The following is a 24,326-nucleotide window of genomic DNA, read 5'->3' as shown; positions in this document are numbered from 1 at the left end:
GAGTCCTAGGGACATCTAGTGGTGAAGTTGGAGATTGCAAGCACCAACATACATACATAAGTGCATTAAGTTAAATAACGTCATTAGTTGTGGTGTTCAATAGTGTTTCCGTCACTAGTTTAGGGTTGGGGTTTCTTCTTTCTTTCTTTTTCTAAGTGACAGAGAAAAGTTAACAAAATACAGAGAGACTTGAGACTTAGAAACCAGGATAAGGGTACTGCTGTTGTCTCCAGTGAATACGTATTACATATACATTTAATGTAAATATTTTTGCATTAATCTATATAAAATATGGCAGTATAATACAGATTTAACATGATTTCTCATTGCTGGCTTATTCAAAACATATTGGTAGTGTTCATATTGGTAGGTTAACTCTGCAGCATTACTAATATGAGATTTTTATATTTAAACACTGAATTTGCACTTTTTTACAAACAAGCAAACCGCATCATTGGGATAATATATATTGGGTTTATTAACAGCGAGTTGCAGTTGATCTCAATCGACGACAAGACCCAGAGAATGACTAGGAATCTTTAATCTGTATCTTTAACGTTAACAATGACGGTTTAATAGAGAGAAAAAAGCCCTGTTGTGTGGTGGTTGATAATAATGCAGCTTATTCGTATAATACAAAACAAGCAGCAACATGGGGCATACACATAATTAAACATATATTGCAATGCCAGATACCCTCACATTTTCGCATAACTATTTACAAACAATTACTGACAACTTAGTAACACTATAAATACATCCAAAACGTGGTCTGCAAACCATGACTAGATTACAGTTTGGTGTACATTTATAATTTTTATAGCCCAATAGTTTTACTTGTAACGTATATACAAATACATACATGACAGTATTTTTTATATGGTGTTTTTTTCTCATTTTAATTTCTTTTGGACGTTAAATTCATCCAATAGTTTGAAAATCTACTAACGTCCAACCGGAAGTTGGCACTGCGTGGTTACGTCACTTCCCTCCAATGCGGAAGAGGTCGTCATCGTTAAAGCTGTGAGTTGGAAGCTCTCGGAAATGTGATGTAAATTACAGAAATTGTGCCAATAGAGCAGCGTCTGGTTCAGCAGTTTGAACGAGTGAAGCTGTTTCTACAAAGCGTTCGTGTCTTCCGCACCACGTGTGAGTCAGTTTGGGCTTTTAAAGCCTTAAAGCAGTTAGTTTACTGCATGTCTCGTGAGCCAAGCGTGCAATTAATAGATAAATCAATCACGGGCTGCGTTTAAGGTTTTAGAAATGACGCTCTTTGGGAATATAAACAGGGACTTCGTCATTGTTTCTGACTAGTCAAGGGATTGGTTGTAATGTCGACATTCAAAACCATTTTTAATCACCTATTTTTAGACCGTTGAAAGCCCGAACATGTCGTGGATAAGGGAGGGTGAATTAAACCTGCTTGAAAAGATTTCAGCCAATATCCTGAAGGTAAGCCTCAATTTGTATATTCCCAAGTATTTATTTTTATGTCGTTACCTCTCGTTATAAGCATTATCAATTTATGTGCTAACCCTAATCTCGACTGTTCCATAAGTCATTTGGCCCTTGATCTTGTAAACAGTGCAAAATGGTAGGAAAACATTTTCAATAGCCAGTTTTCCACTGCATCTCACAGTCTTGGTCGGCCAATAAAGGTGATGCATCTGCTGATAAGTACTGAGATGCAGGTGAACGCGCAAAAAACTTGTTCAAAATACTATTTCTTAAAAGATTGGAAAGTCTTCACATTGTGAAAGCCATGAGACAGAATTTTCCATGTTATCACATTTGTTCCTTTTTCTTTTTAAATCTTTTTCTTCTTTCTTTAAACTCTAAATCACTGTATAAATAACATGTATTAGGGTTTTTATACCCCCAAACCGGTCCTGACCCATGTGCATTGTGTCTCACAGGCTGGACCCATGCCTAAACATGTGGCCTTCATCATGGATGGTAACCGGCGCTTTGCACGTAAGAAAAGCATGGAGCGTCAGGAAGGCCACATGCAGGGCTTCAATAAGCTGGCAGAGGTGAGGTTGCTGTGGGATTAAAGCTCTTTCTCAAACGCATGTTACGCGGACATGAAACAGGTTGCTTATTCACATGTGACCCTTTGTCCCTACCGCACCAGACCTTGCGGTGGTGTAAGCATCTGGACATCCGAGAGGTTACAGTATACGCCTTCAGCATTGAGAACTTCAAGCGCACCAAAAGTGAGGTGGATGGGCTGATGGAGCTGGCCAGGCAGAAATTTGAAAAGCTGTTGGATGAACGGTGAGTTTTAATGTTCAGGAACTTTAAAATAGCTGTTTTGCTTCGCTGTTGCCTTCAGGGCAAGTCACATGTTCTACATCATATGATTCGCAGCTTCCTTAAAGTTACATTGAGATGAACCAACCAAATGCTGTGACTGTTGTGTAGTTAAAGTTAGTTAAGTGTCATCAGGAGACAAAAATGTTGAGTGTTTGCAAAAATAAATTGGTAATCAGATGGATACTAAGTAGCCAGTTGCAACAAGACTTTTTTCTTTAAACTCCCTATATAATGCTTTTAAATCTGCTTCATGGTTGCATTTAAAAGCACACACTAAAGAAACACTGGGCTTAAACTTGATACGCTAACAGCCTTCAACACTGACACAAAAATCTCCTCCCCTTGTAATGGCCAACGAGTAAGATATACTGTGGACTGATGCCAGAATGGCCATGGGGAAGTAAGGCTGACCTATAAATAGGAGTGTACAATATCAGTGATTTCCATGTTATTTTAGCTGACACTAACTTCTCTGCAATACACAAGAATACATAGTTGACATCTTTTGGATTTTTGCCTCTTATTGTACTGTAAATGTATTCGTTAGTGCAAATGTAGACGTCAAAAAACAATAAGTAAAGGCTTGTTCATATGCAGTTCCATAAATGACCACTAGGTGGTGACCTAAGCGTGACCTAGTAGCCTAGCCTATGTTTTATTATGTCTTGTATCCATTTGCTGCCTTTTTGGCCAGGTCGTCATTGTAAATGAGAGCTGCCTCTTAATTGAATTATCCGGTGAAATTATTATTATTAATAATAATAATAATAATTATGAATAGTTTATATATTCATTGTTCTCCTCCTGTCTATCTCCTTCCGTAGGGAGAATCTGGAGAAGCATGGTGTTTGTGTCCGTGTGCTGGGAGACTTGAATATGCTACCACTCGACCTTCAGCAGCTTATTGCCAAAGCTGTGCTCAGCACCAAGTCGCACAATAAGTAAGTTTTATTGATTTGTTCTTCCGCTTTTATGACCCTCCTATTTAGAGGCTCACCCTGACCGCCACACTGACCATATGACATGAACGGATTTCATAATGTACATTTATTAGTGACCACAGAAACAACTGCTTGTTTTGCAGATGCTTCCTGAATGTGTGCTTTGCCTACACATCAAGATATGAAATCACCAATGCGGTCCGAGAAATGGCTTGGGGGGTGGAGCAGGGCTTGATCAAAGCAAGGTGACCATACTAAGTATATCTTGTTGATATTCTGCCAACACCCATAATGCAACTTGGGGAGCTTTTTCTCTAATGAACAATGTTTGTGTTGTTCTGTAATGTCAGTGACGTTTCAGAGCCGTTGCTGAGCGAGTGTTTGTACAGCAGTAAATCGCCCAATCCTGATCTGCTCATCCGCACTTCTGGAGAGGTGCGACTCAGCGACTTCCTTCTTTGGCAGGTGAGAGATGAGAACGATTGCATGAAAACGTAGTGACGTGAGATGAATTTAATTATGATTGTCGTTAACTTTGAAAACACTTAAGATATGTGAATTTCAAGGTTTGGTTTAGGGTGACGTGATCATTGCAAATTGGGAGCACTTGCTTATCTTTAGGTGTTGCAACTGTAACCCTTGTTAGACTTGTACTTCAGGTTTTAATGCTCAAAGTATTAACCTACAAAACATGGGTTTATAGAAGGCTTTTAGTTGCCGTAGACGCAGCCCAGAATATGTCTTTGATGCATATAAAAGAAAAGAGTTGAAGATATTCGTCAGATTAGAAGAGTGAAGTCTGCTTTTTTGTTTTTCCTTTAAGACTTTGTGGTGATCATCAGAATTGGAGATTTTGGGTTGAGTCCCGTCTTATTTCCTTTATCTTCAATAAATTGCTGCCTATTTTATCAGGCCAACCCCAGAAGTGATCATTACACTGGTTCCCTAAACTAAAGGCTGCAGGCCTTTTCCAGCAGTTGAGGAACTCTGTGGAAAACACAAGTTTATGATGCCAGTTTTGAAGCGGAAACACAGTAGTCTGGTGTCAAAAGTTAGGGTCAGTGGGGCTATAAACAAAGTCCACTGTGGTCACATGAGTGTAAGTATACACAGTGAGACTGTGAAGGTAGACGCGTCAACGTGATGTCATAGTCTCATTTAGCCACAACTTCCTTTAAGACGCTTAAAGGCCTCAACATTAACTGCCTCTTTATACATCGTAGAACAGAGTGGTAACATCGCTAAAGCTTGTGTTCACTACAGACCTCATTTCAAACAGCGAACCAAAAACCCATTTATAAAAAATAAATACTTTGAATTGGCAACGAGGGAAGCAGAAGTGCAAACATAACTCATTTGGGGGTTTTGGGACTGTTTGTGTAGCAGCAGTCATAACTGAGAATTAACCATTTATTCAAAACATATTTTTAATGAAGGGTGATTCATTTGTAGGTATTGTGTCTTGGGCAACTTATTCATGCCAGCTATGGCAGGCTCAGTGGCCTTACCTTGTTCAGACGGAAACAAATGCAGAAGAATCTTTTTGCATTATCAACCATACCACGTTAAGATTGTAGGAAAACCAGGCTTTTTGTTTTCATGTACAATTTCTTTTTTTTCTTATTTTTTTTTATAGACTCAAGGTGTTTTTACTGTCATATGCACAGATAACAGACAGTTATTATATACAATGAAAAGCTTATTTTGCTCGGTCCTAACACAGAATTGATAAACGGTGAAGAATAAATAAGTAAAAAGTAAGCCGCAAAATATAAAAGATATAACGGTATTGCTCAAAACTATGATAAAATATGATAATATTATTGTTATGATATGATAATAGTATTGCTATGATAAAATATGATGATAATAATAATAATAATAATAATTGTCGTCCAAATTGGTCTTGCAATCTATGATACATGGCATTTACCAAGTAGACTAAATGATTTGATCATGGAGTCAAACACTTTACAGCTTCTCCTCTGAGACTTCTATTGATTCTTTTCTCTCTCCCACTCTGCAGACTTCCCACTCCTGTTTAGTGTTTCAGTCAGTTCTGTGGCCCGAATATTCCTTCTGGAACCTGTGTGAAGCCATTCTCAAATACCAATTAAATCACACATCCATTCAGGTGAGGCCTATAGGAGGGGACATGGTTTGTTTGTTTGTTTGTGTGTTGTCACTGATATGGGACTGAGTCTCAGAATACAGCAGCCTGTGCAGTTACCCTTCCTTTGCTTCTTTCTCTCATTAAACTGAATTGATACTTCTGATTGATATTTAACCTACTAATCGTTGTGACGGTGGGAGCCACACAAATCTTTCTTTAATAATTAATATTAAGTAAGTATGGGCCCTTTTAACAGCTTGGTTCATCGCTCGAAAAACATTCTCAGTGTCTACCAACAGAACTGACAGTACAACACAATTTTAATGTTTTTATGAAGGGTCCTGAATCATGCCTAATAGAGATACAACATTGTTCACACACCTAACACCCCTGTAACACTCACTTATACTTTGTGCATGTCTCCATGTATGTATATTTGTGGCTGTATTCTCTTTTTTATTTTATTTTTTAAAAAAAGCCTCCTGTGGACAGGTGTTGTAAATTACCATTGATTAACACTCACCACATAGATGCATGTGATAATTCTAATGCCACTGTAATATATCTATATAAAGTCTAGAATAGCAAAAATAACACAAATTAGTCTTTAATATTAATTAAGTATGTGCCGTTTGACTGCTTGGTTCATCACGCGAAAACATTTACAAAATGATGTAACGCGCCGTCAACAGAAAAAACATTCAAAATCTTGAATATTCAAATGCAGGAAAGCCGTTTTGGAGAAATAAGGAATCACTAGCCACAGGTATAATTATTAATGCTTCAAATATATACGTAATGGGATGATTGCTAAATCAAAGTATTGACTCATCGATTTCAACAAGCGCCAAACATTGGCAGCTTTATCAAATGGATATGATTTGCAGGGTTTTTGTTTTTCTTTTGTCCAACCCCAGAATGTTGCTTCTCGCTCTACTTATTCTGGCACCAAACATAAATTTGAGAAATGAAAAGTATTGTATGTGATGTTGCAAAGCAGCAAAAGCTTTGATAACCATAATACCTATTATATATGACTTCAGCTTAGTTGGCTGAAAAGGATAGATTTTCTTTTTTACACTTTTGTTAAAAGAAGAGTTTCATATTTTTTTCCAGTATTATTTGAAAAAGCGTTTCTGTTGCCGACCATCCGTCACATAATATGTGCTTGGGATCACTATTAGGATTTCTGTGAACATCACCGTTGTTGTTGTATTTTAGAAAGCCAGAGACCTCCACCGAGAGCATCAGGCCTTCCAGCAGCTGGAGGCGGATCGTGCCTGTGTAGCAGAGCTCCTGCAGCATCATGGGAACGGGAAGCCTGCCGACGCCCAGAGGAGACAAGAGGCACTGCTGCGCTACAGCACCTGCCGGGCAGAACGGATCCAGGACTTCCTAGAAGCGCTGAAGCACAAGAGGGACTCTTTCTTTAATGACTTATGGAGCGGCGCTGTCTCGGCCTAGGAAGCCTCCGAGGACCACGTCCCTTGTTGAAGTGGGGATGACCCTCCCCTCCCCCTGTCCTCTTCACATAAGGGCTTCTGTGGAAAAAATGTGAGAATAGTAACTGGAAATGGTTTCATTGTGTTACTGAATTTTAGAAAAAAAACAAGAGGGCAATTTTACCCCTATGGGGCTGTAAAATAATCAATATTTATGATTGAATATATTAAAAGAAGTCTAATACGTAGAAATGTCTGGTCAAGATGTAGTTAAGTAATTGTGTGAATTGTCTGTCAACTGCATGCCATGAATTGAAAGATCAAAGTATAGGAATGAAAGCCAGGGGTCCTGTGTGTTGGTAAAAGCCCCCAAAGCAGCCGTCCAGATTTATATGTTACTGCAATTTTGTCGTGGCCCAAAGACAGTGTTGTCGAGTGTGATGTTGTTGACATAACTATATTTTGACCAGCTTCCTTTTAACAGAATAAAGCGATTATCGTATGTCAGCTATGATTAAATCATGTGAGAATCTGAGCTTTGTACTTGCCTTTATTTTCTACTAGTAACTGTTGGAAGTACTAATTGACATGGTAGATGGACTGTTTTATTTGAGAAATGAATTGTGTTTGTCTATATTAGGGGTGGGTAAATTAGCTTGCCCAGCCCTAATATATATTTGTATTTGCTATTGTTGTTTAAAGCTAATATGTAGCTATTAGTTATGTGAATGTACACATACAGCTGGGGAGCTGGGACTTTTATCAATTATATCTCCTACTTATGTCAGTCAGTTTTCTTCACATCCAAACCAATTTCATCTTGATTTAATTAGTAGAATTTAGAATTTGAATGCCCTTCCCTTGGAATGTTAACATTAACAAAAGTAATTAACATTTCTAGTGTGGCAATCTTAATGCAATTGATGTCACTTTAATAGGATAAGAAAATATGATTTTTCTAAGTAGCAATATCGCGGTATAAAAATACTCAATTTCTACTGAAAGCACATGGCAATTAGCAACAAAAGGCACTGAAAGTATAAACTGTAAAAGTACTAGAAAGCTAAATGGCCCCATTGAGTTTTTTTTTTTACTGATCATATATTAATTATTTCTATAGTATTACTATCAACAAGTATTCAGCATTTTAATGTTGTCAAGGTGGAACTAATTTAAACTTCTGTTGGAAAGTTAACATTGCAGCTCATTATAAAATGATTACCTGTTTTGTATCAAAAGATCAAATTAAATACGAGGAGTATTTTTTACACTGTGGCATTGCTACTTAGATACTTACTTAATCTGGCAGTGGGGAAATTTCAGAATTAGACCAGCAAACAGGGTAATGTGTACACAAGAGACATAGTAAAAAATCTAAACAAGTTATATGACTAATAAATGGTAGATAATAGTTAAATCTACAATACTGACTATATATATATATATATGTAAAAAAAAAACAAAAAAACCTCAATGGGGCCATTTAGCTTTCTAGTACTTTTACAGTTTACACTTTCAGTGCCTTTTGTTGCTAATTGGCATTTGCTTTCACTAGAAATTGCTACTTACTGATTAACTGATTACTTATTGCCACCACTGAAGTAAATGTTGAACTGGATCTACTTGTTGTCTATGATGCAATGCCTTCTTTTGACACCACCATCAATCAGAGACCTTCAATACAGCGCCCCCTCGCGGCACTGGTCAGTATTTTTCCAGGCTGCCTCCTGCGTCTTTAACAAATGGGCGGTGCCCGGACGCACGTGATGTATTTGCATCCAATGACAGACAGCGAAACACAAAACTGGTTCGAACCGGTTTCGTTCTTATATTTCAGCGTATAAACTACAAAAAACATTCGTTTGCATTATACATTCGCCATTTTACGCAGCGACTGGTCGGTTGTTGTGTGTTATCTCTCCGGGCAGAAAAAAAGAAAGAAAGACAACCCCGTCTTTACAATTCAATTTCTTTGCTCTCTGTTCCCTTCCTATCAGCAACATGGGCAAAGCAAGGGTAAGACGTTCTATTTTATTTTTAACTCCGCGCGCGCTCGGCCCGTTTTAACTTGAGTCAACCGTGTGATAGATCTGCATCACAGGAACGTCATCGTGCCCTCACAGTGTGCAGCCATGGCGGTCCGACAGGAGGGAGCTGGGCGGGCATCCTCCTCCGCGGTTGTCATAAATTAAAGTTTTGCAGTCTTGGTAGTCCCGTGAAATGCACCGTTATCTGGTAAACACGACCGTAAACCGAACATGGCGTTACTTGTTTATTTTCACGCCCTGCGCCAAAAGCTCTTGACAAGTGCAGCCGTTGACGTTGCGCTGTCTTGTTTTTTCCCCCCTCTTTGGCAGCCGGTTGGGGGGTGTAGATAACGTTAAATGGGGGAAACGTGAGCTGCCCAGTTTGATATGAGATCGCAGCTCGCGACCTACTTATTGATTACCGAATGGGGTTAAGGTTATCGAGCATTAGAAGTAAGTTATTTGGCGAAACTTGCACGTTTCAGGAAGAGGTTGGGGGAGGGGAGGTCACATTTATTTATTTATTTATTTATTTTTCACTCTGTTAGAGTCAGGAAAAGTCAGACTTGTTCATGCACGTTTGTTCCAGGCGGATTTATCGTGACTTCGGCCGGACTGAATTAAATTTAAATTGGCCAAAATGTCTCTCAGTCAGCTGACATTATCACGTCACACGTGTGCGTATCAGTGAATTAACGTGTGTTTGTGTGCATCGATGGGATTTTTTTCTCTCTTCTTAATTAATAATATATTTAATTAATACATCAATTTTGCGTGTCGCGATGACAAGCCGTGCAGCCGTGTGGATTTTTTTTTAAATTGATTATATTTGACATGAAATAATATTTTTTTTAAAAATCTTTCTAAAATCTAAAGCTTTAAGAAAATTAATAAATAATACATTTAAATTAATTTGAAACCTCTGCAGGTTCTTTCGTACGGCTTCGTTTGGTTCCATGGCTTCAGATTAGTGAAGTCGTAATCTTATCGGTTTCCCAACAGCTGTCTGTCGGCGCGCAGTGATACAAAACAAAGGAAGCTGTCAGGGCGCCAACGCGTCAGTGACAGGGCAGCAGCCACATTTGAATTCAAATATGCGCGGGAACTTCTTTGTCACGTCCGTAGTTTGTCTTTCGATTATGTCTGCAGAACTCTATGATTTTAGGATTAAGTGATATTTGAGTTGTCTTGCGTAATGATATTCAAATTTTAATGTGTTTTTTTTCTTCTCTCTATTGTATCTTTCAGACTCCCCAAACTGATAAAGAGGTTTGTGTGTATCTCCTTTTTGTGGATGTTATTTATGATCTATTGATGCCCTGTTATTACAGGAGTACACTAATATTTTAAATACTTGATAACTAAGATTTGTGGTTAAATGCTGCTTTGAGTGCCATCTTATTTAGACTTTCGTTTTCTGCTTCAGTCATTTTGATAAGACAAAGCCATTAGATGCCCACTTTAGTGCTGTGAATAGCATGTTTAGTTTGGGTCATAATGCTGATTAGTTAATCTGCAATCATCACTTAAGATTTTCTTTCTCCTAAATAGGAAGGCGGTGTCCTACGACGTTCCTCGCGGTCGTGTGTGACTGCTACTGCTGCTGTAAGCTCCTTCAGAAACATATTAATCAATTAAGGACTGCTATTTTTTGTTTTGTGATCATTCTTGTTCCTCACCCAGAAGTTGTTTTTCTAACGGCAACTTCCTCTGGGGATTAACTTTAACCTTGAAATTTTAATCGGCATTAATCCATTGTCTCTCTGTGCTTATCAAAAACATGCATCACTACTGAACAGGGAGATGGTCACAAAATATTTTTTTTAACTGCTTTTGTTGTTAATCTACTGTTAAATACTAAATGAAATGTCTTTTTGTTTTGCAGAAACCTACCAGAACAGTGGAGGCTAAGAAAAAACCTGCTGTCAAAGTATGAAACTGATAACTAGCTGATATCAACAGAACGTATGCTGTGTGTCACATGTGAAGCCGATTCATTGCCTTCACTTCCTTGAAGGGAAATTAAATGTGGCCTAGTTCAAGAAGCAAATACCTTTTGATGGACAATTTAGATATGTTAGTACACTTGTCTTTCTTCATTAATCTGAAACGTGTGATGATACTTGGGTGCTCTAATCTGTTAATAATCAATTGTCATGTCATTTGTAGAGGGTTGTCAAACCAAAGAAGGCCAAACAAGCTGAAAATGGAAACCCCAAGACTGAGGTTTGTTTCTTTTCCAAGAGATTTTACACACCATTTATTTTCTTTAATGAATAACTTATCTGAAGAGTGTTGAGGGGACAAGAACAAGCGTTACAAATGTTTGTTTGTTTATTTATTTATTGGAGTGCTTGTAACTTTTGGGTAATATGCTAATGGTTGTGATTGAACTGAAAAAAATGACAGCCAAACAAATGAAAGTTCGGTAAAATCAACAGGTTTTCTGCGTGTCCTAAAAGTATACAAACAGATTTGTAATTTCACCATTTATATTTGATTTAAAGTTTTAAAAATCAGATATTCTGTCAATACATTTTTCCCTCCATTTTTATTTAGTATTAAATGAATCTGAAATGTCTGTCCGACTTGATGGCAATCTTAATGTAATAAATGGGGTGATCTGGAGCAAATAATGAAGATCCCAGTGAGTGCAATGTGCTCCTGAAACAAGCAATGCATTTGATGTGTAACATTGCTTTCTTATCTTCTGTCCCCAGGAGCCAAAGGCCGAAGCCACTGAAGCCAAATGAATAACAGTTGAAGTGCTCACTCTGTGTACTTGGTGATTGTACAGTTTTAAATTAGTATTTTTTACCAAGTTTTATATTACAAATGTCATTTATGTTTGTTTTGGGCTTGCACTTGTAACAAAAGTTTGTTGTCACGTTCATATCCATTTTATATCGATTTAAAAATGATTACCGTCCATATCTCGTAGACGTATTTTTAGTTTGTCTAATCTTTATGTTGTTTTTTTTTACTGCTGAGTAATAGATATTTTCCACCAAGTTGGAATTTGAATCTCATTTTAAACATTATACGGCAGCTAAAGCATATTGTTAAAATTTGAGAGAAAATAGGAATTTTGCCTTTTTTATCTCTTATTTTAATGTTAAACTAATAAGAGATTGCTTACCAAATGTTTTGAAACACTGTATGTTGAAACAAGTTCCAGTCAGTGAAAATATCACAAACAAAAATACAGTTATTAGGTCAAAAAGATTGATACGTCCCAAAAACATGTATGATGTGAACCTGCTCATCTGATAAGTCCTGTTAAGTTATGTTTCTCTCCTGACTGAAGCTTTTCTGACTTTAATGGCTGAATCTAAATGTTCTTGAATAAAAATTGTCAAATGTTTTCATAGCATTACTTGGTTGAGACATGAAAACATAAATCGGAGAACATGAAGTAGTTTTGTTTAGTGTCGGTCATTCCTATTTTAAGAATTCTCAAAGATGTTTTTCGTTTTCTCCTTATCACTGAGGGTAACTTCGGTTATATTTTTCACCTGCTGGTTGAAGTATGTCTGAACTTCCTTGGATAATATAAATCCTTTTACCATTAAAAAGGGGAAACTAAACTTCCTAAAAATGCCCTGTGGAACATAAACACTAGGAATTAAGCAACAAATTATATACTGTCTTTCAATTGTATCAATTTATTGTTGTCAAGTAGAATTATCTTATTTAATCCAGGGTGCTGTTTGGTAGCTAATCTCCTTTTATACTCATGTGCCAAAAGATTCAGCTCCAGTGATCCTGATCCAAAATGTGAAACGGAGTAGATTTATGAAGCTGCTCAACATTTAAAATATCTATCCTGGTGTAAATATAATTTAGTAGAATCAGTATTTGGGTGGAAAGTGCTGCGATGGGTTTCCCGCTCTAGAGAAGCCTCTGTGTCTGCACCGCAGCACCAGCAGAGCGCAGCACTGCACCTGGATGAGACGCTTATACTCCTCTCTCCCTCTTTAACTTGCTGTCTGGGAATGTCGGTCAAATATGACACGTTTTGGTTTGAAACCTTGTAGCAGACTGCTCCAATCCTCCAGGGTCCTGCTGTTTTCATGGTTCAACACAAGGAGAGAGACCTTATGATTTACAAGCACTGTTCAGGGTCCTTCAAGAGATCCTTGAGGATTGCTTTTCAGCTGTTGACAGTCCAGGTTTTAAAAAAATGTATTTTCTTTTTTTTGGTGTAGATATAAGGTCCTTGTTATAAATATTTTGTATATTAATCTGGTATTTCCCTTTTTTTGTTTTAACTGTAATGTCTGTTGTGCAATTGTTTTTATTAAAGTCATAAAAGAGATTGTAGTATTCTGTCCTTTTTCTTTTCTACTCGACTCCAGTATTAACCAATCTTTTTTAAACTTTGGAAATACTATTTGTTTCATTACAGTTCACCAATCTCACCATAACTTCCACTTAGTAGCTGTTGTGGAGCTTTCTATCAAATCACAATTGTCCTCATCACTTGGAGATTGCTGGAATGTTGTCAGGGAAATTAGAAATTTTAATATCTCGTCCATCAACTGAGGACGATTGTGTGTTGCGATCGAAAACTCCAGAACAGCCAATGAGTGGATAGTAGATAACATATTTAAACCGAGCAGGTGTATGTATGTAAATGCCATGTCGACAAAATCTCACTAGGCGACTGGAGCCACACTCTGTGGTTTGGGTGTCAAAGACCTTGCTAAACTATTCTGTAGTTTAAATCAGTTACCTGTCATGGCCCTCCACACGTGGTGAAGATGGGCATGGGTCAACTATGTTGGAAACCTCAGAGTCAAACTGACTCACACAAGTAAACATACATGTGTTTTCCGATTTGTATCACACAACTTTTCTTGAGATACGGGTTTGAGCTAACTGGTGGAGACCCATCAGTTAAGGGAGTCCCTCCACTCATACGCGTGGCCTCATTTCAGGAGGACATCATGCTTTTTTTTCCCTCCGGGGCCATTGACCCCAGCAACGTTTCTACAGTCACCTTGACCATGGGTGTGGTGCAATGGGCCCCTGAGCTCATACATGCAAAAGTCCCCACCAGCTCTCCTACATACAAGCAAGGCGCACAGACTTTGTAGTTGTTTATCCTCTTTATGTTGTTGTCTTGTGTGTCTTTGGAGCCATCCCGACCCCTCAGGTCATCTGGGACGGGTCTACTTTCCGTTCCAAGAGTCAGAACTAAACATCGAGAAGCAGCGTTCAGCTTTTCTGCTCCACATATCTGGGATAAGGTCCCTGAAAGCTGCAGGTCTGCTGAGACACTCAGCTCCTTTAAATCCAGATGGAAGACTTTCTGTTTGTTGTTGCTTTTAATCGAACCAAATTTAAGGATATCAATCAAATTCTGCATCTCACAACATTTTATTTCTTAAACTGCACTGCAACTTTGCTTTGGGTTAGGGTGGTGAGTTGTCTTTTGTCCGTGGACATTTGTCCCTTTTTGTGGTCGTTTTGCTGCTATTTGTAGTTCTTTCATGTCTCTTAGTCGTTGGGTAGATTGCGTGATACAAACTTAAAGCTGTGTGAGATTGATTTTTTTTTAATCAAATATTTTTTCAAGTCACAGAACTTTCTCACTTCCTTTTGAAAATTCAGATCACTTTAAGGTCTTGGCTGGAAAGTTATATATGTGTGTATATATAAATGTATATATATAGTTTTTAAAACCAACATGGACAGGTTGCTTAGAAAATAGAAATTTGAATATTAATACAACTGGCTCCACCTGCTGAGGAAATATTGGGTGATGTGAAATATCCAGAAACATCTAATAAAAAACTGATCTTGTTATAATATTGTGTTGTTTACTAAATAATTGTCAATCTCGCTCAGCTCTTGCCACAGAGCAACCAACCTTAGTTTTTTTATTGCAAGTTTCCCCACACCTGGTTTACCTATTTAAGATCTAAAATTTCAACTTAATACATGAAGAATGCTTTTGATCCATAGTATGTAGGCCATATTCCCTTCGTGTGCACATGTCGTGCGGGTATAGTCTCTGTGTTGGCATTTCACAGCGCAAAACTAAACACCTTCCGGGACTAAATGTACCAGCAAGTGGCCAACATGAGAGCGTAAAACGTGGACGAGTCCATTCCTCTCAGGCGTGGGGGTCTATGTGCTTCGCATGCACACCATGCAGTGTGTATGCTGAAGGGCTCGCAGGGCCACACCCCCCGCCTATACAGTACATGTTCCGGCCTCCTATAAAATCTTTACATCCAGTACATGTTGTACTTTCCACCCAAACGCAGGCTGAGCGACCTCTCGCGCACCCTAAAAACCAGTGCAGCTGCAGGTGAGCACTTTCCCCCCTCCTTACAATTAGTAGTTTTACAGAAGTGTACTGTTACAAAAAAATAAAGAAGTAAGCGATGAGAAACAAGCGTCCACTGCTGGTTTTAGGACCTAAAGAAAGGAAGAAAAAAGAAAAGTGTCCTATTGTCTCTGTGTGATGATTGCCAGGGGTAGGCAATGTATGTTGCTGTGGCTTGTTTGACTTATCATCTAATTTATCTAATTTAATAGTTTTGCTGCTGTCATTTCTTTTCTTTATCGTAAAAAATATTTTTGGGAGTAAATTGTCGGCTTATGTTGCAACTACAGACTTTAAAGCACCTGAAATGAGGAGTTTCGTGTAGAAGCTTTGTCGTCCACAAATTTAATTAATTGACATTTTTATGCAGCTGACTGGGACCAAATCGTAGGCTTATTGCTGTCTTGAACAACTTGTCAATGTTCTTTCTTTGGCAGTGTGGCTGATCATTTGATATAAATACTGTGGTTCAAAATGATCATTGGGCATAATTTTCCTTGTGTTATTAGTCTTTTATTAATTTTATGAAGATTTCAGTCTTTTATTTATTTTTTTTAAGATTTTCCATGATAAGTGTGAGCTAAGGGGAAACAATCTTTTGCATGAAAAAGACTTGACTCGCGTTAAAATGATTTCTTTGCGTTCAGTGTGTCTGTTGAAGGCTCTGGGCCCATTGCGTGTCCTCTGTACATTGTGTTCCCTGGCAGTAGAGGCTGGAAAAGAGACGGCAACTTGAGCTTGAAACTCAAAGCTACAGTTAAGTGTAGATTGCATTTAGATTTTGAAATGCTGAGGATGAACATTCTTGATTGATGTCTACCAAAAGAACATTGAGGCGTGTCCAATGCCACAGAGCTTATGGTGCTCCCCCTTGTGTTTACTGCTCTTTGATCAGCTGTTGGCCTCTGTATCACAGGTTGGGTTACAGCCTGTTCTGTTGGGTCTCTTTCCCTTTTTTGTTGATTAGGTTTACACATGTGTGTCAGCTTAGAGGGGGGCTTTTAACAGAAGGTAGGCAAACTGTTTAGCCTGACACTAATGAACAAGCTTGGGGTCAGGCTCATTTCACTGACAAAACAAAAGCTTCATGCTTCAATGTAGTACTCTCCAAAGTCAGCTTTTACTTGTGTCAGTCATGTTTGCATCTTCACAGCAGGGGCACAAAATGAAGGTAATGTCTCAGGGTTTTGTCATGTGCACCTTGAGTACGTTGGCCACTAAAGGAAGAAGAATACTAGTATATAGTAGCTTTGATGTGCCAATATAGCTTTGTAAAAACAATTGTAAAAATCATTGACTCCAGTTAACAGGGCAATGATATTAATGTGAACTTGTGTATTTTTGTAATTATTTTAGGGCCTAAATGATTAAGCGTATTTCGTATGATTTTTTTTTTGGTGTCTTCAAATCTTGACACACATTGGCACTATGCATTGTTTTTGCCAGTGTGCATAGACTAACGCTGTAATGGTTTGAGCCGGACCTTCGCAGTCCATTGTGTGCAGATTGAGAAGACACGGGTTGTAGATTGATGCGCGATTTGGAAAAAAAGTTTTGAAGCGCAAAAATGTTGCTGTTTGAAAGCATGAACAAAGGTTAGCGCAACCCGCTGACTGTCAGTCAGACTATGGAGAGCGAGATTTCAGACCTGACTGCGGTTCCAGCCCAGTGACAGCTGACAGAGGAGAGCGTTGAGTCACACGGACGATGCGTCTATGTGGCTCCACCTTTTTTGTTGGCTAACTTTGTGTGACTGGAAACCTATCCAACATGCTAAAGCACATTCCATGCTATCGTTGCCCAGGTTGCAAACCAGAGCCCAGCTCTCCATCTCTGCTGCTTTCAAGCAGCGTTTGGAAGCAGAACAGGATAACTCTATTACTAAAGCAATAGGCATGGAGCCACGGTTCAATTTCACAATACAAGAGATGCTTTTCAGATAGCGTTTTGAGTGTTCAGTCCTCGTGCAGTGTCTCATGTGTTGGAAATGTTCCTTTTCTTCTTTTTTTTTTACAATAGAAATAGTTTAACACAGCGGGCAAAATACTTCCTCAGTCTCCAGCAAGAAGACTGTCACTTGCAATACTTTCCGTTGATAATAAGGGAAAAACTTTTCATTATACATTTCTCTTTTTCCTGCTGTTCCAAACTTGCACAAAAGTGCCTCTTTAAACCAGGTTGTGAAACTGTACTATTGCACTCCTTGTTAAAATGTTTTTATTATGAAAATAGTTTGAAGCCACATGGGCACAGATGGGCAGTTACAGCGTTTCATCACAGGTGAGTCTGCGTAGATAAACCACAGCAGCAGTCGCGTATAGTCATGAATGTGGCAGATGCCCAGATGTTGACTGTCTCACCACAGTCAGGTTGACGATGAGGATGATGATGATGTAATCCTCAGCTTCTGTTGCCCAGCAGAAGATTTTTATTTTTTTATGTTGTCGATGGTGGTTCTGCAGCTACTGTGCATCAATTAACAGTCGCTCGCAGCAGGAGATCCCCAGCTGCAGGCATGTGGGCAGAGGGACTGCGACGTGACACAAAGAGGCGGGACCAAGAGATGAGGATAGAGTGCTGATATCTCATTGGCTGTTTGGCGTCGAGTACACAATGTACCCAATAAATGTTTACGGGGCCGATTGACATGCTCCAGGGTTGTTTTTTTTTGTATTTCACTACCCATCTTAGAGGGAGGGCTGAAGTAACGTAAATTCATATGCTTTTGTTTGTATAATTCTTACTAATGGAAACTATTTTTTTTTAACGTTTTATTTTTCCAAGCTTTAAATCTATTTTGTAACATTAATTAGGACTCGTTTTCATTTGAGGTGACTACAAAGTCATTTAGCCAGAAAGCTTAACGTTGGCCATTGTCTGCGTGTAACAAACAGATTCTCTCTGCAGCTGGTGTATGTTGAAATGTGGTCACAAGTGATGCTTGTATGGGTGGAAACACCCTTTTGCTTTTATGGTAGGCCTCAGGTAAACCTGAATAGTTCACATGTGATTCACCTGGACTGCTGCCAAGGCATGTAGTGAACCACTCCTAAAAACACACACTTCAACCTGAATCCGCTGCCAGTAAGGATGTCCAGGATTGAGACTGACTTCTTTTTTTACATAAATCCAAAGGAAACTATAAAATATGGTCACATATCTTTACTTTGAGTCTCTTGTATGGTTCAGCCTCAACACAACTCTCTGAATCCTACAACTCCCAAAATGCACTTCAATACTATCTACTATTTGACCGACCATGCCCATATCTTTTTAACCGCTCCCCGCCAGTTTTAAATGTGGTATGTCTGCTCAAAACTTTAAATCTCAAACCTAAACGGAGGACATTGATGACATGATGGCGGTTATTAGGAAGTCTGCAACGCTTTTCTCCGTTACAATCACAAAACGGGGATTTTTAAAACAAAAGGAGCGTTGCCTGTCTTATGGGGACCTGGTTGGCAAAGAGCATGCATCACCATGAGACTGCTGCTCAAACAATTGTACATGGTTTAAAAGAGACACTAAATGTAATGTATAAAGGAGAACTTTTGCTGTTGCATCTTTCTAATCTGGCTGTTGGTCAGGTTCCTGTTGGACAGTCCTGAGGTCTGTGGCATTTAATTTCTGCTCCAGCTGAGATTAAATGGACACATCAGGCTGGTTATGTAACTCTGACATGCACACTGGTTAGTAGAAGGCCGTGTCGCGCTGCATTTTGTTTTCTTTGCATTATTCCTAGTTAAATATGAGTCAATGACCAAATCATATCCGGCGCTTCACAAAGGTTTTTTTTCTTTGGGAGGGAGGAGGGTGAATTGTGCATTTGGGAAAGTAATCCACTGAGAGTAATGCATTTCGACAGTGTATGTGGTTTATTTTTTTAAGTGGGCGTGTGCTAAAGGCGAGCCCGCAGATCTGGTTGGGTGAGAGCGGGGCTGTATAAAAAGGCGGAGCGCGGCACAGAAGTGCTCTAGTCCAAGTTCGTCGCTCTCTGGTTGGCATCTGTTTGTTTTTTTAGCGTGTTGGGAAGTGGAAGGTCCCCCTGGTCTGTTTTGGGCTTTTAAATTTATTTTTCTCTTCGGCAATCGAAACAGCCTCTGGAAGGTGAGGAATCCCAACATGTTTAGTGTTCACGAATAAGATCAACTTTTCACACCTGGGGCAACTTTGAAAGCTTGGTGTGCATGTGTGTTTCTCGTAAAGGGTGCAAGTCAAACCAGGTTGTGCGCATTAATGCTTCACATGTTTTTACCTCCTCCTCGCCTCCACTCACAATTGTTTTCAATCCCAGCTGAGTGCGAGATGCTTGTCAATGTTGCAAACACCAGAATGGGGTTGTCTTTATAATGTACCTCATCTGCTTTTTATCGTCTCTAAGATGACTCTTCCCAGTCCTTTCAACGGATACCATCCAGTTTGTAAATGTTAATTCTTGGCCTCTCCCTGCTGGGTGCTATTTATTCTTCTACGCCACGGGTTAGACGCACATCCATCCCTCCATATGCTTTGATGCTCCTTAACAATTGTTTAACGATCATCACTTTCATCAGTTGCACATTGGATTGTCCTCACATGATTTTTAAATTGTTCTTTTTCTTTGCTGCGTCTGTTTATAGCGCAGTATGAATAGAGGCTCTGTTGCTTTGACGCTAACATGACCATCTAATAACAAAGGGGTTTAAAGGTGCATTCCTTGAGAACATGGTGTCAAGTTGGTAAGATCTTGAATAATTATGATCACTATCCCATGTGTCTTGACATGGCGCCCGTATTGGATCCGCACATGGAAGCTTTGTGCCATGCCTCCAGGCCAGAGATGTTCCTCCTACTTGCCTAGATCAGCTGGTTTATTTGCAAGTCAATGTTCTCTTCCTCTTTTGGCAGCAGTACTCCAACTCTACTAAAAGTTTGGTCAGAAGTAGATTGTATCGAGTGCGTCTATAGAAGTTGAGTAATGACTAGATTCTTGATTTCTTACATTTTTGAGAATCAACTCGGTTAAGTCTGGGGATATGCTTGGTTTCCCAGATTTTTGTATTTCTTTTTTTTAATTCTTAATTTTACCCTTGGTTTGTGTTTTTCTGTCAGCTTTCTGTAATTTAATTGTTTTAATTCTGTATTCTTTGCAGGTCTGGAGAGCCCCTCCCCCCCAGCTCTTCCCTCTGTTTGGCCCCATCTCGCACCACATCAACAGACATGATCATCAGACTGGGCAGGCTGACTCCTGGATACTTCCGCCTCCTGCAGGTAGGTGTAGCGTCCCCACAGTGTGCGGATGATGGCTGAGATGTACTTTGCGTAACTCTCTATTTGATGGGATCGTTTCTGATCATTAAAATGAATGACAGGTTGTTTTTGAACTGGGACATAAACTCCAATGCCATTGGCGTTTATGGGAGGAGTGCAGTTGCACTCCTGCTCGCAAGCTTAATTTTCCCTTTTTATGCCAATTGTATTCTAGCTGTCAATGTGTCCATCACACTTTGTCTCAATCCTTTGCTTATAGAGGCATTAACACTGGTTCTAATCTGAACCACGTCAGACCAGGGGCCCTGTGCTGTTCTGTGACCTCCAAGCCGCTTTCATCACCAGTATAATTAGGGGTGACACTAATCATTGTGCTATAATTTCCTCTGAGTTTCTTTTGTTCGTCCCGCTGTCATCATAATCCACTCATCAGTAGTGACCCTCCATATGTCTAGCCCACTGTAAAGTCTTTGTTTGCTTATTTACACTAATTTGGAAACAAAGGCTGTCTGCTCGTATGGCTTTATATTGACTCAAACGCCTAACAGACCGGACAAAAGTGACTGCCTCTTCCACAAGACTACACATTGGCGGGACAGTACATGTTTCTTTGTAAAGTATTTATTTTGGGGAGTCTACTACAGTCGAGACAAATATTTCAACATGGTGAATGCAATTTAATACATTTTTCCCTGAAACAGATTTTTTACTATGTCAACATCCAGTATGACAAAGTTTATTTATTTTTTTGTACAGTTTCTCATTGTGCTTTACAGTAACAGCTAATTTAAAACTAAATAAATAGAAATCGGTTCAACAACTTTGCACCGATCAAGTAGAAGATCAACTGCGACGCGACCAAACAAAACTTACACACGCAGTTGGCAGAAGTTATTGTGGGCAGTCATTATACAAGCCGTTTGATTTTGGTACGCGAGTAGCTCCTTGGTGCCCATAACATTGTGCCCCTAATGGACAAGCCTCTCGCATCCTGAATGTCTAACTTTCCCTACTAAGGGTTCGGTCACACGGCAGAGGGCTGTGCCGCTGAAGGTGTTTGGTCTCAGGACAAAATATTTAGTGACTGCTTGCCTTCCTACAGGTTTTGCCAAATACTGGCTCATTGATTCTACTGTTGGCTGACCTCTGACCCTTGTCCTGTTTTGATTTTCTTTTTGTCTTTTGCAGAGGCAAGTTGCCGGTGAGGTGCAGACACAACCACAGGACCGTGCTGTCAACCAGATAGCCATGATGCTGGCCATCATGGGCCTGAGTTTGTCCTACTACAGTGCCAAACAGATGACTGAGAAGGTCCAGGTCCAGCCTCCGCCCTGAAGAGACATGACTACTCTGATGGTGGAGTTAACGCATGAGCCAATGAGGGGAGAGTGAGGGGCAGAGAGATGCACAGCAGTGTCATCCAGGACCGCACTTTTCTGACCTCAATCATATTCAAACTCAGACACTGAATTCCTGGATCACACACACACACACACACCATGCACAGAGACTTCCGGGCTGCTGTTAAGTGTTTTTATACTTTCTGTTGTCAGGCTTTTGTGGGGGAGGGCTGTCTTGGGGTCTTGGATCAGAATGGTTTAATGGACTGGTTTGGGTGGGGAATCAAAACCAGCTGACCGCCAACTGGGTCTGACCTTTAGTCATTACAAAGGTACATGCTTGCAAGATGCTGTCAATACTGTTCTGAGTTACAAAAAGGGAGGGGAAACTCTTGGATCACTGAATTTTACCAGGGCTCAACACTTGTCCAAAGGGGGTTAAATGGATGAACAGTAATGCCTTTTTTTTTTAAAGGAGAAGCTAACTGCAATTGAGATGTACCTTGTAATGAAGTGATGGCAGGCCCAGAACACGGTTAAAGGGGATAGGAAGGTAGCCCGGCGCCTTGTTTTTAGGTTTTCTGCAATTATTTTTTTTCCGTCACGAGTGAACCTTGCAGAGCCTTGTGAACGAATCAAGAGATGTATTCACAAACCGTCAACCTGTATACTTGTGAAATGTCAACTTCACTGAATAGTTTTGCATAAACTTTAAAAGTCTTCAAATGGACTTAAAACTACTCATGATTTTTTTTTCTTCCTGTGATTTCACACTATTGTATTATACATCAATTAAGTCCTGTTAATAAGATGTGTGCCGATCTTTAATGGGCATGGTGTTTAAGAACACTTTCTACAATATGTACTTCATGTTGATGCAAATATTTAACTTTACTGAACATTGCATGGGTGTGAAGAATTTTAATCCAAGCAAAATCAAAGTCTTGTTTTTATTGATCGATGAATGTATAACTTTATTTTGTAAAGATATAATAAAGCTGTGAATATTTTGAATGTGTGTTTGGTGATCTATGGCATTAACAGTCTCTTTGTTTGGACAGTTCCTCGGTTGGTGCTGCAGTATTTCTGTGGTGCCATCCGCACGCAACAGGAAGTGGTGAAGCTGATGCGCGCAGTCTTTTGGGTGACTGTCTTTTTCATACACGGCAGAGTGCCCTCTTCCCACGAAGGCCTCAATCATATAGTGACTTTGCAAAAATGTGATTGTGTAAGAATGGCTTTGAGAGTAATGGGACCTAAGTACTAAAAATAACTTTTTTTAAAAAATTTTTTATTTTTTAGGAGAATATGCTTACAAATTTCGAAGGAGAACGTTATGTTCTCCCTAAAATGTCTAGTTGTATGTTGACGTCTACACTGAAGCTCGTATTGGACTGTTTTGAGGTAAAAGGAGGCAACTAATGATTTATAGGAACAATCAACATGCTCCACACCATCCTTTTTACGCAAGTAATTAGATGATACGGTTTTGAAACTCAAGCAAATGGGACATTTGAGGATATCATGGATTATTTTATTGGTTTGTGAAAACATGCTGGCGAGATTTGTCCTCCATAAACAGGCCGCCTTCTTGTTTTACACACCGTTCATATATTTGTGTGAACTAAAAACTCTCTCGGTTGTCCTGCAACACAGATGGTTTTGAGGCAGATTGGCGATGGCTTTTTTGCACGTCCTCCCTTACCTCTTTCAGGGCGTGTAGTTTAGAACGTGCGCATGCCTGTTCACAGTCTGATGTGATGCCCTGTGACAGGCTGAGACCTCGTTGGGCGCCACGTGCCCCTCTGCCCACGCCACAACCCCCCTACTCCCTCCCCGCCCGCCCGCCTCGCACATCACTGGGCAAAAAAATCTCACTTTGCAGTCTCAGTGACGCTAGGCTAAGGACACAACCCTTAACGAAGGGCGCTCATTGGCTAACCGGTGATGCGTCACACAAATCGTCCTGGTTCTGAGCCACAGAGACAAAGGGATGGCGATAAGGTCATTGATGGGGAATGTGGGCGTGGAAGAACATTATTTGGGATGGAAGTGGGGGCTCCATTCCCTTTTTGTTTTTATTTCGGTTTGATTTTTAAAGAATTGTCAAAGGGGCGTAGGATTGCACGCAAGTTAGCGTTGATGGTCAACCAAGTGAAGTTCTGTAGATGAGATGGTTTGGTACGTTTGTGAAGCTTTAAAATGCTTTCCGTTGAAAATATTTGGACTTTGGAGCTCTGGGTGCAAAAAAGGCACCGACAGAACAGCGAAGCTGACTGTCGCCTTCAATATTTATAATCTTCTTGAGGCGTAATTGTGAGAAATATGATCAACTTGTGTGTGCATGATGAATCTGTTTGGCAGTGAGGGAATATGTTCTGTGTGTATTATCTTGAGATGCAACGTATTCTCCATTTGAAGCATAATAGCACTTTAGCTAACTGTCTGACAGTACTGTATGTACCCATTTGTGTTTGAGCCTCACAAGGCACTCACTCCCACCTGTGAACACATGTTATGTTTTGCTGCTGCTCTTGTTCAATAAAAACATTAACATATA

The 24,326-nt window shown here is 39.5% G+C and overlaps 2 protein-coding genes across 3 annotated transcripts; both read left to right on the top strand.

The window, feature by feature from the left end:
* The first annotated feature begins 1,002 nt into the window (after positions 1-1,002).
* Positions 1,003-7,332, top strand: dhdds (dehydrodolichyl diphosphate synthase). Of its 2 annotated transcripts, none has more exons than XM_068570043.1 (9): positions 1,003-1,023; positions 1,372-1,452; positions 1,917-2,033; positions 2,135-2,277; positions 3,141-3,257; positions 3,401-3,502; positions 3,608-3,722; positions 5,284-5,391; positions 6,592-7,332. In XM_068570043.1, the coding sequence occupies exons 2-9, from the start codon at positions 1,390-1,392 to the stop codon at positions 6,832-6,834; spliced, it is 1,008 nt and encodes a 335-aa protein (XP_068426144.1). In that variant the 5' UTR covers positions 1,003-1,023; positions 1,372-1,389; the 3' UTR covers positions 6,835-7,332. The 2 variants fall into 2 exon arrangements, with proteins under 2 accessions (XP_068426144.1, XP_068426145.1); XM_068570044.1 differs by having other exon boundaries at positions 1,010-1,149.
* An 11,848-nt stretch (positions 7,333-19,180) lies between these two features.
* Positions 19,181-22,753, top strand: LOC137781682 (putative transmembrane protein ZNF593OS). Its single transcript, XM_068570589.1, has 3 exons — positions 19,181-19,283; positions 20,309-20,426; positions 21,615-22,753. The coding sequence occupies exons 2-3, from the start codon at positions 20,376-20,378 to the stop codon at positions 21,759-21,761; spliced, it is 198 nt and encodes a 65-aa protein (XP_068426690.1). The 5' UTR covers positions 19,181-19,283; positions 20,309-20,375; the 3' UTR covers positions 21,762-22,753.
* The last annotated feature ends 1,573 nt before the right edge of the window (positions 22,754-24,326 follow it).

The sequence above is a fragment of the Clinocottus analis genome, unplaced genomic scaffold (genome assembly GCF_023055335.1).
Source record: "Clinocottus analis isolate CAN_PGR_092001 unplaced genomic scaffold, fCliAna1.0.p SCAF_9, whole genome shotgun sequence".
Lineage (NCBI taxonomy): Eukaryota > Metazoa > Chordata > Actinopteri > Perciformes > Cottidae > Clinocottus > Clinocottus analis.
Note: the sequence above shows the minus strand (reverse complement) of the source record. Positions and strands in the feature narration are given on the sequence as shown.

Coding starts and splice junctions, on each gene's coding strand:
- dhdds (XM_068570043.1), top strand. CDS start 1,390: ATGTCGTGGATAAGGGAGGGTGAATTAAACCTGCTTGAAAAGATTTCA. Junction 3,503..3,607: donor CAGGGCTTGATCAAAGCAAG/GTGACCATACTA, acceptor CTGTAATGTCAG/TGACGTTTCAGAGCCGTTGC. Junction 5,392..6,591: donor TAAATCACACATCCATTCAG/GTGAGGCCTATA, acceptor GTTGTATTTTAG/AAAGCCAGAGACCTCCACCG.
- LOC137781682 (XM_068570589.1), top strand. CDS start 20,376: ATGATCATCAGACTGGGCAGGCTGACTCCTGGATACTTCCGCCTCCTG. Junction 20,427..21,614: donor GATACTTCCGCCTCCTGCAG/GTAGGTGTAGCG, acceptor TGTCTTTTGCAG/AGGCAAGTTGCCGGTGAGGT.